The sequence below is a fragment of the Aureobasidium pullulans genome, assembly GCF_000721785.1.
Source record: "Aureobasidium pullulans EXF-150 unplaced genomic scaffold scaffold_10, whole genome shotgun sequence".
NCBI classification, from domain to species: Eukaryota; Fungi; Ascomycota; class Dothideomycetes; order Dothideales; family Saccotheciaceae; genus Aureobasidium; species Aureobasidium pullulans.
This window is the reverse complement of record NW_021941030.1, coordinates 1,149,449-1,165,616: the sequence shown is the minus strand read 5'-3', so window position 1 is coordinate 1,165,616 and position 16,168 is coordinate 1,149,449. Positions and strand designations below refer to the sequence as shown.

The window sequence follows — 16,168 nt, the reverse complement described above, 5'->3', positions numbered from 1 at the left end:
ATCCGGAGATGCTATGTTAGTATACGCTATTAAGAGGTTTCGGCCTCCCTTAAGATAGTAATAGCGACAATATTCTAAGTAGAAGTGTACCGTTCTAGTAGCCTAGTCGAGTTAGACATTATGCCGTTCGAGCTATAGCATTCCTAGGATTAGGTCTCTAGTTCCGAGGTCGGTAACGTAGTAAATAAGTAGCTCGGTATAATGTCCGATAGCGAGCTAAACTTAGACGGCGTAGGTAATCGACTTAGCTAGGCGGCCGTCTACTAACCTTAGTCGTCGTAATTTCTTTAATATAATAAGGGGATAATTATGCGTAAGAGATTAATTAATAAAGCAAGCATTAGCTCTATAGTTAAGGAGGGCTCGCGTTAATTTGTCTAATATAGAACAGTTAATAAGAAAGTGCTTACTAGTTAAGGCACTCTCGTCGATGTCTATAAGACGTAGCTCCCTCCTCTACTTAGCTTTCTTCTTATGCTTGTTTATTGTTTTAATCTCTTCCTATCCTTAGGGGCGACTATCCTTAAGGACTAACTATTTCCCGGGCCCTTATTAACACCTTCGAAGGCGGGGTCCTTAAGGGGGATCTCGATAGTAGCGAGATTAGCGGTCTTATTCTTACGTTTAGGGTAGTAAGTAAAGGTATATTTAGTACTACAGTACTCGAAGTATTATCCCTTATCGCGTAGCTTCTAGCGATCGGCCGCGCTAAGCTTAAGGAAGGACTTAGGGCGAGAGTCGTTAGTACGGGGCTTAGGTGCGTTATTGCCGGTAGGGCGGGCTCGGTTACCTATAGCGCTAGTGCCTAGGCTAGCGGTAGTAGGTCCTTCGCTTTAGCGGGGGTTATTAGTCTTTAGGTATAAGTCGACGTAGGCGAAGCTAGCGTCTAGGGCATAGCAGCGCTTAATAAGGACCTTTAGGTTTTTAATGTTATAGCCATCGTTTATCTTAGTGCCGTAGCGAGGACTAAGCTTATTAAGGATCTACTAAATCTAAGAGGCCTCTAGTAGATCGACATAAGCTGTCTTTTCTTTATACTTAGCGAAGAAATTAGTAAAGCTTTCCTAAGGACCCTAACGAAGGTTATTTAACTTAGTCTATACGCGGGTAGCACGGTAGCGATTACTATACTAGTTACTTAGTTAGTTAAAGCATTTATCCGTAGAGGTAAAGACTAGAGCCGTATTAGTGACGGCAGTACTAGGAATACGAACCTAGAGTCTTTTAAAGATAGACTAGTCTATACGTGTTAGGATATAGCGGAGTTTAACCCCTTCGGACTTACCCTCGAATTCTCTAGATTTGAGCTTTATGCGCATCTTAACGAGCTAGTATAAGAACTTAACTTTACCTTAAGTGTCGTTAGAAAACTCGGGCGGTTTAGGGACCTTAATAGAACGGTTAGCATAAGCTAAGAAGGCGGAGGCGTAAGTAGGGGCCTTAGAGTTATAGGTACGAGCAGCGGACGGAGCCTTAGATACTCGGATACCCGAGGAACGAGGCTAGATCGAAGAACGAGGACGGTAGACGTCTTTAGGCGAGGATAAACGAGGACGTAAGATAGAGTAGTAGGTAGGTCTATCTAATCTCGATAGGGGGCAGTAGCCTCTATAGTCGCGGGCGTGCTAGAGTTATTACCTTAGTTTATCTAACTCTTATTATACGAGATAGGACTATCTCTTTATTTCGCGCATCTTAGTTTCCTATATAGAGAGTCTATTAGCGCGTCTATTAGCAATAGTATAGGACTCCTTTAATGCTTCTTCTAACTCTAGGACCTAGTCCTTGAGGACAGCTATATCGTTAAGGGATTCTATGTCCCTCTTGCGACGCTCCTAAAGAGCTATAATGGCGGCGTACTAAGTAGCTAGTTCGTACTTTACCTTCTTAACGAAATCGTCGTTATCGAAGGCAGTAAGGTCGAGGTAGGAAACATCGAGGATGCTATCTATCTTAGATTATATAATGTCTAGGATAATGTTATTTAGGTTAAGTTAATAACCTATAGTAATGTCTAGTAGGGTTTAGTCGATTTCGTCGTTATAACCGTTAGTTAAGTTATCGTCTTCGGCTAGACCTAGGATAGAGGAGTCGTAAGCGCTAGGAAAGCGAATACGGGATTTCTCGGTACTAGGTATAGGTATAGAGGTCGGACGTATAGTAGGTTATTACTATTACAATTACGACTTAGCTACTACTATCTATAACTAGGTAGTAGGTTACGATTAGGTCGTGTTAAAGGAAGGTTAGTATATCTATACGAGTTTATCGTTCTCGTCGTAAGAGAAAGGTTAAGCGCTACTACGAGGGACGCGAGGTCTATCTCTATTAAAAGACAGATTAGCGGCTAGAGTTATAGGTTAAATATAACTTCCGACGGCGGACTAGGAGCGAGAGCGGGTAGGGTAAACTATTAAGGACTATCCGGCGATAGCTTTATTAGCTATTATGCGAGAGGCCCTACCTAAAGGCTCCTACTAATGTTATTAATTACGCTATTCCTTAGCGGCTTTAGCGAGTAGGCCTACGCGGCTAGGGTCGATATTATTAGATATATTATAATGCTACGCGCATCTAGTAACTACTACGCGCGGTTACGATTAACCTACTAGGTCGACCTACGAGGTTAAGAGGAGGAGCTATTAGAGTAAGACGGTTTAACTACGTATTAAATTTATAAACTAATAGCTAAGAGTAGAAGGATAGAGCGTAAGGCGCGCACTATAGATATAGCTACGTAGGTAGCCCGTGCACCGCTAAGGCTAGGGCGTATAGGCTAGAAGACTACGGTTCGAATCCTAGCGGAACCGTATTATAGAGATATTAAAAAGCGAAAGAAAGCTAGATGAACTACAGTGTTAGTATAAGTAAGGATCTTAAAGTCTTACTAGACTATACGGATGTTTTATAGATATACAAATCCTCCTTTAGCCTCTTAGTTAGTTGTTAGGAAGGCATAATGCTTTTAAGACTTAAGAGATGTCTAGCAGTATCTCTTATAGAACGGACTACCCCTAGTCGAAATCGCTAAAAATACTACGCCCTGCTACGATACTTCTTACCGACAACATCTCTTCTTAACATAGGCAACTACCACCCCTACTATGTTTCCATGCATAGCATAAGGACCCTACTAAGCCACTTGTGCAAACAAAATTGCATGCACAATCCCATCCTCCACGACCAAAAGTTCAAGAGTTTCGAAAAATACTATTCTTTACCCAGATCTCCACCACCGCTTGCAAGCAGCAGCATACCAGTGCCAGGCAAAAGGGATGTTGATGAGAAGGGGATTCGAACCCCTGCCCTTTCGGACCAGCGTATTGGAAGAACCTTAAGCTGGCGCCTTAGACCGCTCGGCCATCTCACCATTTGATGAATTGACTAACGGTATGTCAAAACATAATCTCTAGGTTGGGCGGAGCGTGCTAGTAAGGTCAACGAGGGTTCAGTGAGAGCCGAAGATGTCCGGGACTTGGCCCGGAGATTTAGTCCGAGGTGCAGCGGACAGAGGAAGACTGCGGAAGAGAGGGGCAATGGCGATGCGACAAGCTATGATGAGCAAGTATGGCAGTGGCTACAACTGTTATAGACTGTATGTGTTCCTGTAGTACGTCTTTCACCGAAGTGGACCTTCCATTGGGGTATTATATATCGTTGCTGTCGAGTAGCTGTACATCGGTACAAGATTTTTGGTGAGCTTTGTGCGGGTGACAATTAGTTAAGCGAGAACAGGAAGCTCTAAAGCCTGCGACTGTTTGAAAACCAAAGAAACCAAACCATTGTATATCGTTCAAGAAAGCAAACAGAAAAAAAGGTCAAACAGAGAGAGGAATACAGTAGACCATGAAAATAAGTAGTTGTGCTTTCAACACAGAGTGAGGTCGAGCGAAATCAAGGGTCCCACCACTGCGGCACTGTGGCCTTCTCCGCGAAACGGGGACCTCCCCGCTATGGAGTGCAGTCCGAAGGGCGGAGATTCGTCGGATTCGTCTGTCTCCATTGCCTAGCAAAAGCCATGGGTCCAAACATCAATGTACTCAGACTTTCTCTACGCCTTCGGGTGGAAGGCGATTTCGGTGATTCTTCTGCTGCTGTTTGTCGAACTTCGCTAATCAGTTTGTCAAGTCGCTCGATGAACTCGACTCGTTTGGATATTGCGAATGGGTTGCGCGTGGCTGGTAGAATCGATTCGACTGCCAGAACAACCATATTGTAATGTGCGAGAAAGACCATCAGAAGCGGATCGCGATCGGAAAGACGCAACAAGGCTTTCGGCAGCCATGATAACCAGTGGCGAATCGGATGCAATGCCTGGAGTTGTTCGTCTGGTGTAGGTCCTGGAGGAGATATTCGTAAATTTTGCAAGAAGTTGATCAGCTCCTTTATTCCACGGACAAGCTCGGCATCGTCGCCGACTTGTTTCTGGAGTTCCTTCAATGTCGAACATGCCAGTTCCACCGAGGCATCTACCGAGTGTAGCGCATTCTCAGGCAGAACCGTCTCGCGGCTTTCTGCTTGTTGAATGAGACTCCTCAGCTGTGACTGGTGGCCGAACTTTTCCATTTCGTTTAGGGCCTTGGCGAAAAGTCAGCCAGATCCGTCAGTATGTCGTCAAGATAGAGGGGGATTCACTCACCAAGTCAACGCCCTTCATGGTTTGCATGAATTCCTGGCTATTGTTTGGGTGGGAAGTAAGCAACTCCTCTTTTTGGATTAGTGCGACAGAAGGCAGAAAAGAGCTTCACTCACCTTTCAGGGGCCTGCCAGCTTAGCAGACATGAGGCGGCTAGCATGGCATCCACATTATTCCGGTTGAGTACCGTTAATGATTCCCGGAGTCCCCGAAGGGCCAAATCTCTGTAGTAATACGCCAAGTATACCATGGAGCTTGATTGTGTCAATAGTGCCAGATGCGTACTCGCCAGACCGCAAACGCTATGTCGTACAAACGAGCAGCCTACCGATATGCGGTGGGTCCTGTTCTTGCGGTCAGAAAGAAAGCCATTGTTGCGGATAGAGACTCACGGACTCTGGGAGCAGAGAAAGGCCGAAGTCAAGAGCGTCCATGCTGACCGCGACAAGATCATCGCTGATTTTGCAAAGATGCGCCATTAAAAAGCGTTCCTGTTTTGACAGATCCGGGGATTCATCGATCGGGAACAATAATCGAAGAGATTGCGGCTCTTCAAAGGGGTCGTCGGCGTCGCCGTGTGCACTGTCTGAGTTGGCGCGGAGGATGCGAGCCACTTGCGTCGAAGATTCTCCCGAGAATGATTGGGAAGACAAAGCTTGCCCAAGAAAATCGCATCTTACCTGTCGCCGTATGCAGTTCATGCTGTGAATGGGAATCAGTATTCGCCTCTTCTCCATGACCTCTTCCTGCCTGCCTGGATACTGACCATTGCGGTTTTGCTTCGTCACATTTGATTCTTCTCCCGCGACAAGTTGCGCAGCCTGTGCGAGACTTCAAATGTGTCTTTCGAGCTTTCATCCTCGTGATTGTAGCAAGTCAAGTGAATGCAGGAGGCAAAGATGGCAAAAAACTTCTCCTTGCGGTGACCTACGTGAAGTGTGAGCATGACGATTAAAGCCCTGATAGGGAAGGTATCTGAGCATACTGTAGCCGAATTATACCCAGCTTTACAGACTCGTTCTCGCGAACTTGTCGGATTTGTTCCTCCTGCCTCGGAGATTGCTCCTTTACACGACCCTTATTCAGAACTTGATGAGTTGGGCTGATCGAAGGTGTAGGGCGTGTTGTCCCATATTTAGAGCTATACCGAAATGGAGGGTGGAGAACATGGTCAACAAGTCAGCGAGTAACATATCTTTATATCCAAGGACTCGGTTCTGCAGCTCTCCTTGTGACCCGTGGCTGTGTCATTGGTAAACGATACAACATGCCGCGTCTCCGTTGTTCACGAACTGTCGTGAAGTTACTTTGACAGGAAGGTTCCAGAAACAGTCTTGCCCAGGAAGGGAAAAGTGAACCCTGGGTTTTCAACCTGGTAAGAATAGTCTCGTGCTACATCACTCTACAAAGCGAAACGCGACGGTTATCAACGAATCGGTGCCAGCGCCGGGAAATCGGGAGACCTGAGTGGCTTTTTCAGAAATCAACACGTTTTGGCCACATCGGCTGTGGCGCCTTCCGCAAGCGAGCGACCTTGCTTTTTTGACCACCGACTGTCGGTGTACCAACGAATCATCGTCGAGCTCGGAACACAATGCGTATACTCAAAAGGGAACAGAGAAATGCAACCAAGAGCATCGTTACAAAGCTACTCGTACGTAGATGCAGATTTTTGAGGTGACTCATTTACGATCGGATTACGAAACAGGCACGCAGTATGGTGATACCGTGCTCGCGAGTGGCAAAAAGATCCAGATCTTGGCCAATGAGGGACAAGGGAGCGCGCCACCCATCGCCGCTGCCTTGCGACGACTATGCGTGATAAAGATGGGCTCAATTCACATTCTGTCAAGGTTGCTGTAGGAGCAGCCTGATGGTTGCTACGCTTAGACGCTTGTAGTCCCGGTAGGGAAGCTGAAGCCATAGGCTTCGCCGAGATGTCGCTCAGCAAGCATGTCTCCCTTCCTGCAGGAATCCGATTATGCGAATTGCCAGGAGCTAGTAGGAACCGTTCTGACCAAGTGGATGTCCTGCCGTTACTGTGCCTCTCGGAAGCTGTGAATACCGACCCGCCGGAGGAACGTAACGCTAAGTACTGTCCAGAACCCGGGGGATTGAAGGTATCGGAAGCGAGCTACACAGCTGTAGGAAGTAGCTGAGGAGGCTCTAGTGCAGTCGACACGGCCAATGATCTGTAGAGACCCTCCATGCGACAACTGCCAATACATGTGTCCACCTGTCATCTGCCATGATCCGCCTAAACACCGTAGGGCTAGAAGTGATGAAAGTGCAAACTCTAATGTGCCTATAGAGGTTCATTGGTATAGCATATGGTTACACAGTCACAACCGATAAGGAAAAGTTTGAAGGATCGATCTTCATTATTACATGTCTGTCTCCAGTCTGTGGACTCGATCGCCATGCAGCGCATCGCTGCAATTTTGCTTACATTGCGCAGTCATTTGGGATGACCACTTGCAACGAATAGATGGCTATAATTGCAATGCCATCTGCAGTTCTGTTCCGGAATCCTTTTTCCTCCACCACGGATAAGCCTTGTACAAGGACCTTGCGGCTCCGCAGGCGCTACTAGGTTCGAGGGCCATGTTGTGACAGAAGACAGGAACACATGGGTGAACTTGGACATCACATGTTCGTACCTCAAAAGCAATGTGGCACTATGGCAGCGAGGCGCCAGGACGAGACCGATCAAACTTTATCTGTTCCTGGCCAGCCACGACCAGAATCTCTGCTTTGAGAATCTATCACCTTGCCATGTAGGCGGCTAACACGCGGCCAGTGAGGACCATGAGGATTATTGAAGTTCAAACTCGCGACATCATGCCTGATTAAATCTGAATAGCAAGGGATGCTAACATGGCACTTTCGTGATTACCATATGGGATACTCCAGGATGACCTGGACGGTTGTTTGCCGCTTAAGCGTTGGATTACAGTGACTCTTGAACTAAAAGGTGTCATTCAGTTCCATCGACTTCACTTGACAATACCTCATGTTGAATCCTTCTGCATATGTCACTTTATGATCAGGCAGGTGGTCAAGAGTTGTCAAAGGCAAACTCGAAACCAAACAGCCTTTCAGCCCATCCAAGCCACGAAGTGTACATCGGGGACGGACATGGAGACCGGGGTAATAGATGTGGAGTCGACAACCCGAATACTTGCGTTGTTTCTGCTTTGTAACACAAGACCATCTCTCATACTCCGAGCGAAAAAAAGACTGCTTCGGAAGCTGCTCCAAGTCTGGGGGATTTTGCCCCTCCCCCTGTCGGATGCCATCAGTGCGTTCTCGGATGTGCAATCAAGTCCAGAACAACTCGAGAGAAATGGGGAGAAAGAAGCCAGGTCACGTTGAGGCTGTTCATGCTCCGGTGGCGAAGATGTTGGCTGACTGGAGACGAATTCAAGAGACCACTCTGCGAAAAGGTCCGAATATAATGGAGTTGGCAGTCTGGAGAGTTGATCACCCGTGATCGAGCAATGGCTCATCTCAAGACTTGACTTTCTTGTGTCCTTGCTTTTGAAGACGTTTGCTCAAAATCTCGTAGTCTGGTTCAATGGATCTTCCCCCTCTTAGTTTTCTTGGTCTGGGACTGATCTCATCTTCTTCATATCCTCGGGAGGTGTACCATTGCCGAGCATAAGTATTGCGCTTGAAGACTGTGAGCATTGATTTGTCCATGCCCGTGGCTTTGCCAATATGCTCGACCATCTTGAAGAGGTGTCGACCCAGGCCACAATCTCGGAAATGCTCGGAGATGTGGATCTCGTAGATGTAGACAACGTTCTCGTCCTCTTCTTGGGTGATCATGAACGATAGGAAGCCAATGATCGAATGGTCCAATTCTGAATCTTTGGTCCATTGCTTCTCGGTTTCTGGAAGACGTCCATTGCTGAGCTTGACAACTAGGTAGCGCATGTCTTCGTCCTCCATCTCTTCGAGCTTATGCTCATCATCCCAGCCTTGACGACTTGCTTTGTAATCTTTGTAGCTCGTGTGTTTGATCAATTCGAAGAGTGTTTGTGGGATTCTGGGTGCGGACCTGGTCTCGTTCGATGGTTCGTTGTCGAGCCCAAAAACATCAGAGCTTGTGGTCATGTCGATTTGGAACATCGGCGGGCTATCCTTTGTCGTCGATTCGATCTTTCGTGTAGAAGATTGATACTCCATCAAATCCGTCGGTAGATATTCCTTGGTAAAGTGAGATATTGGTAGGTTGTTAAGGTCTCGGATTTTCCGGAAGCGCGAGAGGGCCTCGCTGGCTTCAATATATAGCTTCATGCCTTGACTCTCAGTCTTACCAAAGGTGCGAAAAACATCACTGCGCCTGAGAAGCACGTTGCCGCAGTCCTTGGATGTTCGCAAAGGACAACTGGCAAGGAAGTTGCATGCTCCAAGAATGACCCATTTCATGTCCATGTCTCTGAGTGAAGATTTTGCTTCCTCAAGCAGATCCACGGCCTCTTCATCGTCTTTGTAGTATATCGATTTGACCAGGTCCAGAGTTGGTGGTTTGCCAGTCTTTTCATGCACCAAGATTAGGGATGTATTTGTCTCCAAAAGTCTGTTAACACCCCATAATCTCCACTTGTTAATCTCCCTTTCCGTCGCTGCACTCGCCATGCTCCTGACCTCAGAATCACCTATGTCGAATTAGTTTTGTTGTTTGGAAGATTTTCAAAGTCAAGTCGACGCGACGGTGTTTTGTTCGTGTTTCGTATTGACGTCAAAGCCGGCTCTCAACCGAGGGCTGGACAATTTCTACGGATTTATGCTCGGCCAAAAGTGTAGACGACATCAACAATGAACACTGTGAAAACATGATGCGGCAAACAGCAAGTCTTTGGGCCAAGATAGCGACACAGAAGTCGTTGCTACGGGGCAAGAATGTGTTGACTCTGGAACATGTACGCGCCGTCTCACTGGAGGATTGGAATTGGCAGTGGCTAACGGATGGAAAAGTTCATGCAAAAGAAGAAGGCGCTGAGCCTATGGCGAGAGATCACACGCGCCATCGCTAGTATGTCTTAAATTGTCCAGAGTGTCTGAATGTCAGTCTGATGAAAATACAGAAATCCCTGGATCGCCGACGAAGAAGGAGATGCGAGAATATGCGCGCACCGAGTTTGAGCGCCACCGAGATGTGCAAGACATTGGTCACATTCGCTACCTCATCTCGACGGGACGCACCCAATTCGACGGCATGAAGCGATACATCAACGAGCAGGTGCTATAAGCATTTGATGGGCACAAGCAGAGCTCAGACTCAGACGGCAGGCTCGCATTTTCTCTCCTCACACGTTTTCATGCTATCATGCCTTTCTAAGATACCCACCCAAACCACTATTGCATTGTCCTATTATCAATTACCAATTCCCAAAGGAATCTCGTCACTTCGGATAGTTTGTTCGCTCAATGCAAAGTGACAATAGTGTGTGAAGCAAAACTTGTCGTCGTCCATGTCAGTCGGGCGGTCGGCGGCAAGCTCCGTCGCATTCGCATGGCGGAAGGAAGAAGTTGCGGGCAGCGAATTGCGCTTTCAGTTTGGCAAGAAGTTGAAGCTGCAAGAAACAAGAAACATCGGCGCCTTCTCTCCACCACCGTCCACACCTGTCGCGAACATCAACACACGCTTCTCCCGCCATCAATCAACCCCCCTTCACGCGCGATCATCACCATGGCCGACGTCGCTCAATCTCCCGTCCCTCTGGACACCATCCCCGTCTCGCCCGAGGGTGGTAATGCCGCCTCAGACTCTACTCCCTCCACCAACTCCGGCGAGGTTGTCACCGTCTTCCACGATCCAGAGAACTTCAACGTCAAGCACCCTCTCGCCCACACCTGGACTCTCTGGTTCACAAAGCCCCCAAGTGGAAAGGTACTTGACCAGCCAGCCTCGCCATGCAGCCACATTGTCCTAACACGCCTAGCAGCAAGACTGGAATGAGCTGTTGAAGGAGGTCATCAGCTTCAACTCTGTCGAGGAGTTCTGGGGCATCTACGTAAGATCACACCATCCTTCCCTGCCATCCCTTCACCCGTCCATCCATCCACCCACCCATCCAACACCCACTAACCCAACCCTCAGAACAACATCACTCCCTCGTCCGAGCTCGCCCCCAAGTCCGACTACCATCTCTTCAAGCACGGCGTCCGCCCCGAGTGGGAAGACCCTCAAAACAAGCACGGTGGCCGTTGGTCCTACACCTTCAAGCAGCGCCAGGCCAACGACGACATCTGGCTTCACGTCCTGCTTGCCGCCATCGGTGAACAGCTCGAGGATGACAACGACAACGAGGTCATGGGTGTCGTCATCAACATCCGCAAGGCCTTCTACCGTATCGGTCTCTGGACCCGCTCCGCCGGCACAAAGGCCAACCCCACCAAACAGGGCCAGCCCCAGCGCACTCCCCAGGAGTCGCAACAGATCCTCATGAAGATCGGCAACAACTTCAAGACCGTCCTCTCCGTCCAGGACAAGGAGCCCGTCGAGTTCATGGGTCACTCCGACTCTGCCAACGCCGGTTCCACTCGCGCCAAGGCAAAGTACTCCGTCTAGGCTGCTCCTCCAACCATCTCTCTGTCAAACTTGCATTTTTCAGCGGACTCGGGATCATCAAAAGAAACCAAAAGGGCGTTCACGGCGTTGATAACTTTCTTCAGACCATGCAGGTCGCTGTACCGCTTTTACACACCATGACATTTATGGGGGCATGACTTTTTTCTTTTCTTTTCGTCTTCTTCAATACCAATACACACAACAGGGGGAGAAAGCAGGGACGGGCAGTCTAGGAGGTTGAGCAAGTGGCCCTCTGTTCTAACGACGTCCGTCTGGTTTTTATGACGCGTAGAACCTGGCACGGTTATGGGGCATGGAGGATTAACGTAGAGATTGGTTGATACCACGAATATGAAACATCTGATAATATTCCATCTTGTTGAAAAAAGTATGATTTGACCGTTTGACGACGCGAGGAGCTTGTGATGACAGGCGTTCTGCCTCACCCCCTCGTAGACATGCATCGCGATGTAAAAGATAGGGCTCTCAATGGATAACCTCGCCCAGGATGCTTCTTAAGATACGAAACGTTGTCCAAACCTACATCATCCTTCACTGACATCCCAGAATGTATACCCTTTCAAGATTAGAAGATCTCTACAATAACAGAACCATCATATTGCAAGACCCGAGAGAAAATGAAGTCAACAGTAACAGAGAAGCACTCATTGATGTGAAAGAATTATATTACACTGGGTGCAAGGAAAACAACAAATCGCTCCTTCCTATTTGAGAGATAATGTCTATTCGTCGTCGTCGGCCATGTCCTCGTCCTCGACCTCGAACTCATCGGGGAGTTCGGCCTCCTCGCCTCCTTCTACGTCTTCGTCGACTGCATTCAACACGCCAGATGCGGCAGCCGCGCCTACACCGGCACCGGCGCCGAAGCCCAATGCGGCAAGAGCGTCATCGCCGGTTTGACGGGCAGGTGTGAAGGGTGTGGCGCCCTGTTGTGATGATCCACCGACAACCGGTGCTGCGGCGGCGTTGTTGGTCTTCTTCTTGGCCTTGAGTTCAAGCAGAGACTTATCCTCTGATGACTGCGTGTCGTGGAGAAGGATCACACCTCCAGTGGGCTTCTTTACTGGTTGGTAGCGACCTTCTTGCGAAAAGGAGATGTACTTGATCTGTGCCGGAAGCACGCGGCTCATGTTTTCCAGCTCGTAGCCGACCTTCTCGCGCTCAGCCTTCTTCTTTGTGTTGCTATCCGTGAGTGCAGCCTCGCCCTTCTCTTCGGCAAGCTTGGCAGTATCGATAACGTTATCATCCATGTCCATCTTGTCGCCAGATTCGACCTTGGGACTTGTGGGTGTTGTGTCGATGTCCATGCTTTCACGTCTAGCTTGCCTCTTCTTTGCCTGTTCTCTGCGCTTTGCGTGTGCCGTTGTTGACAAGACGGCAGCCTTGACCTTCTCAGGAGCTTCTTCCGCCTTGACTTCAGCCTCAGGGGGGTAGTCGAACACACTAGGGCGAGTGTTGCTGTGGAACTTAAATGATGGAATCTCGAGGTCGGAGTCGACACCAATGATAGCGGTAGGGGTGAATGAGAGGGTGAGGAAGTGAGTAAGGGGGAACCAGTACCAGTACTGAGTAAAGACGGCCATACCGACAATGGCGGACATGTTGAGGTTGCCGGTAGGAGTTTGGAGACCGATGGTGCAGTTGCGACCACCGGCGTCAATGATGCCGAGGGCAAGGGCGCAACCGAACTTGCACATGGCGTCCTCATGTCTGTCGCTAATGATCTTCTGCAGGGTCTTGCGGATGGTGGCAACCTTGGGGTTCATGGCCTCGTTTTGCTGAACCATGATCATGGACAAAGAGATGAGAGCACCCTGACGGACAAAGTCGACAGAGTCCTTCATCATGGGCTCCAGCAGGTCGATGGCCTCATCAAGGCCGGTACCAGCACAGGCAATGCCAAGGGCCATGGTGGCACCATATCTGACGTGAGGGTTGTAGGACTCGGAAAGGAGCTCGACCATGCGAGGCACAGCACCAGGCTTGCGGAAGAGGACGAAGCCCAGGGACATGACAGCAGCACGACGGACATCATCACTGACATCGCTAACGGCGACGTGGAGAAGCTTTCTGACGGCCTTGTTGCTGCTGGTACCGCAGTAAGCGAGGGCGACGGTAAAGATACCACCATATCTCAAAGCCGGGTCGGCATCGTCGAGAAGGCCGTTGATGAGCTCGTCAGCACCTTCTTGACGGTTGTACATGATCAAGGCCATGCCCATGGCAAGGCCGCGGACAATCTTCTCGTGCTGGGTCTCGTGTGCGTAGACAATCATGTCCTCAAGAGCTCTGGTGTTGCCAGTGCCAAGCATGACGAGACCCATAGCAAGACCGACGGCTTCACCGTTAATGGCCGAGTCGCTGTAGAGAACGCCCTTGAGAGCTTCGTAAATGTCTTCGGAGCCAGTAGCCATACCAGCAACACCCAGACCGAGGGCACCACCGTGTTGGACGACTTCTTCTTGAGTGTCCTTGAACTGCTCGAGAAGGTAGTCAAGCACATTTGTGCCGTGGTTGGAGTAGATCAGACCAAGAGCGTAGAGAGAACCACCCTGGCTGTAAGGAGATCCGGTACCGGCGACAGCATTGCGCTTGGGGAGGTAAGGCTCGAGGAGCTTGCGACCGTTGGCGAGGTTTCCTCTGTGAATGACGCCGAGCGCAGCAGTGGCGGTGAACTTTGACCAATTGACGGCCTTGCCCAACCACTCGAGGTTGTCACGGAAGAAGGTGTCGACAGTGGTACCGGAGTTCATGAAGGCGTTTGAGAAAGTGACTGCCGTGTGGAAGATGGAGTTGCGGGCCTCGAGGCTGTCGCGGACCTTGTTGAGGATGTGCTTGTCCGTGTGGCTGTTACGGAAGAGGAACTCAAGGTTCAGCTCGATGCTGGTAGTGCCGCGCAGAATGTCGCGTATCGAGTTGAAGGCCTTCTTCTCCTCTGCCGTTGTTGCCTTTGCTCCTGAAGGACCTGTGCTTCTTCGCAACTCAGACAGGAGCTGTGTCGACTCGTCAGCATCGTCAGCGCCTTCGCTGGTAGGCTCAGGGGATTTGTCGTCGCTTGAAGGAAGCTCTTCCATAACACGAATCAGGAACTCCTGTGTGCCGTTCTCGTACAAATCAAAAGACAGTTGGTATGCAATGGCCAATGACTTTGCGTCGGCCTTCTGCACAAGCTGGCGGAGCATGTTGCTGGCCATCGAGTACTGCCCAAGGTGTACAACACATCTAGCGATGGCGAAGTAGTCCGGGTCGGGAATATCGTTGAGCAGTTCGAGAATAAGCTGCAAGATCTCGTCTCTAAGCCCGCGCTCTTGCACCACGTTCATGCAAATCTCAAGCACATACTCCATCAGCTCATCTGTACTCTGCTTGTCCTTGCCGCAACGCAGAATGGCATCCTTCAAGACCTGACGGCTGCGGGCCTCGATAGCAATGCCAACAACGTGTCGGTATGCGCCAGTTTGATAGCATGACTCGAAGATGCGTTGAATGACACCGTGAAGGCTCTTTTGTGTGGCAGGCGAGAGGGAGTTGGGGGCGGGATGTGAGCCAGCGACTCCAGCGGCTGCGCCATCGGCCTGGACACCGTCGACTTCGCGGGAAAGGAGCGACTTTGGCGGTGCGGAAGATTGCGAGAAAGGAGTTGTGGTGTTGGCGCTGCCGTTGGCAGTGGGTAGCGACGAGTCGTTGAGCGATGCAGACGGCACCGAACTTGAGGGAGCGGGAGGGTTCTGGAGTGCTGACAGGGCGACGTAGGTATCAATGCACTTGGCTGCCGGAGTGTCAGTCGGACAAGCAGTTCTATTGCCTCAGCATTCTTCTTCACATACCAACAATGGTCTCCTCAAACTCGCCCTGATGATCCAAACGGAAGAGCTTGCCAGCGCCGAGGGCGAAGACCATGCTCTCGTTGTACTCCTGCAGCTGGTAGTAGACCTTGGCCGCCACCAGTGCGGCGAGCTCGCGGTTAGGGAACGATTCGTCCTCGTAGAGAGCCTCACTGTCATGTGTCAGTCCATGCTCTTGATAGCCATATCTTGATAATGGTTGCGCACATTTGCCCGATGGACCCCGAGACCTCAGTCCAGATGTTGTCCATGTCATTGTTCAGCTCCTCCAGGGCAAAGATTTGCAGAGCAGTGTCGGGCTCTGAGAGGAAGCCGACCAAACTGGCCGCAGCAGAAGGAGCGCCGACCATGGTGATGATGCGAGGGTAGACGTGTGGGTTATGGTTGATGCGAAGGTAAGAAGAAGGCGTTTGTCGTGAGTGAGTGGCGCCGCAGCTCGGAGGTCGAAGCACGTGCGAAAGTCCTCTCGTGCAGACTAAATGGGAAGCGGCGATGCAGAAACAGGTGTCGTCAAGCTCTAAGCAGAAGGAACAGAATCGTCGTGATGGAAGTGAAGGCGCGAATTGGGAAGCTTGTTGCTGCTGTAGATTGTCCGAACGGAAGCTACGAGACACCAACACGCTCATGACGCTCGTCATCAACCACTCGGCGTTTCCCGTTCCTGCGTCTTCAATGCACAATCCATTCACAAATTATGCTGCTGCAATGCAACATGTTCTCAAAGATAAGGTACAGCAAATGTCTAGTGAGAGCTGTAAATATCAATGTTCTCTGCGGACGACTTGAATTGTCAGGAAAGCACTGTGATTTGCGATAGCTCTTTACACAGTTATACGGAGAGAACCTGCACCCACCCTCGCCCTCGACTAGGAGTGTATCAACTGTCCTCTCTGCTTTTGGGTTTATTACCCGTCCTTCTGTGCACTCAATTATGTCTAATTGACAATCACCTCTTTACCAATCTCGCAAACCCCTTCGATGTTCCGCAGGAAAACGATTACAAATTCATTCGAGATCAATCGGTCGAGATGTTCCTTTGCCGTGAAGGCAATATTGAGTGGGATGCTGAAGTCTTTGAATCTGGTG

At 49.6% G+C, this 16,168-nt stretch overlaps 5 protein-coding genes across 5 annotated transcripts; 2 read left to right on the top strand and 3 right to left on the bottom strand.

Moving 5' to 3' along the window:
* Positions 1 to 3,663: 3,663 nt before the first annotated feature.
* Positions 3,664 to 5,692, bottom strand: M438DRAFT_30184 (uncharacterized protein). The gene is made up of 6 exons (XM_029902110.1): positions 5,622 to 5,692; positions 5,403 to 5,563; positions 5,033 to 5,338; positions 4,753 to 4,980; positions 4,640 to 4,676; positions 3,664 to 4,578 (listed from the first exon to the last, which is right to left on the bottom strand). The coding sequence occupies exons 2-6, from the start codon at positions 5,492 to 5,494 to the stop codon at positions 3,952 to 3,954; spliced, it is 1,290 nt and encodes a 429-aa protein (XP_029760395.1). The 5' UTR covers positions 5,495 to 5,563; positions 5,622 to 5,692; the 3' UTR covers positions 3,664 to 3,951.
* A 2,454-nt stretch (positions 5,693 to 8,146) lies between these two features.
* On the bottom strand, positions 8,147 to 9,280 carry M438DRAFT_274585 (uncharacterized protein; the record flags this gene model as incomplete). Its single annotated transcript, XM_029900728.1, has 1 exon — positions 8,147 to 9,280. One exon carries the CDS (start codon positions 9,278 to 9,280, stop codon positions 8,147 to 8,149), a length of 1,134 nt encoding a protein of 377 aa, XP_029760394.1.
* A 139-nt stretch (positions 9,281 to 9,419) lies between these two features.
* M438DRAFT_365999 (uncharacterized protein) lies at positions 9,420 to 10,056 on the top strand. The gene is made up of 3 exons (XM_029907844.1): positions 9,420 to 9,564; positions 9,620 to 9,677; positions 9,730 to 10,056. Exons 1-3 carry the CDS (start codon positions 9,478 to 9,480, stop codon positions 9,891 to 9,893), a joined length of 309 nt encoding a protein of 102 aa, XP_029760393.1. The 5' UTR covers positions 9,420 to 9,477; the 3' UTR covers positions 9,894 to 10,056.
* A 235-nt stretch (positions 10,057 to 10,291) lies between these two features.
* On the top strand, positions 10,292 to 11,577 carry M438DRAFT_346256 (eukaryotic translation initiation factor 4E). The gene is made up of 3 exons (XM_029905633.1): positions 10,292 to 10,535; positions 10,591 to 10,659; positions 10,746 to 11,577. The coding sequence occupies exons 1-3, from the start codon at positions 10,335 to 10,337 to the stop codon at positions 11,214 to 11,216; spliced, it is 741 nt and encodes a 246-aa protein (XP_029760392.1). The 5' UTR covers positions 10,292 to 10,334; the 3' UTR covers positions 11,217 to 11,577.
* A 140-nt stretch (positions 11,578 to 11,717) lies between these two features.
* Positions 11,718 to 15,674, bottom strand: M438DRAFT_298267 (26S proteasome regulatory complex, non-ATPase subcomplex, Rpn2/Psmd1 subunit). Its single transcript, XM_029901985.1, has 3 exons — positions 15,290 to 15,674; positions 15,065 to 15,234; positions 11,718 to 15,006 (listed from the first exon to the last, which is right to left on the bottom strand). The coding sequence occupies exons 1-3, from the start codon at positions 15,430 to 15,432 to the stop codon at positions 11,960 to 11,962; spliced, it is 3,360 nt and encodes a 1,119-aa protein (XP_029760391.1). The 5' UTR covers positions 15,433 to 15,674; the 3' UTR covers positions 11,718 to 11,959.
* Between the last annotated feature and the right edge of the window lie 494 nt (positions 15,675 to 16,168).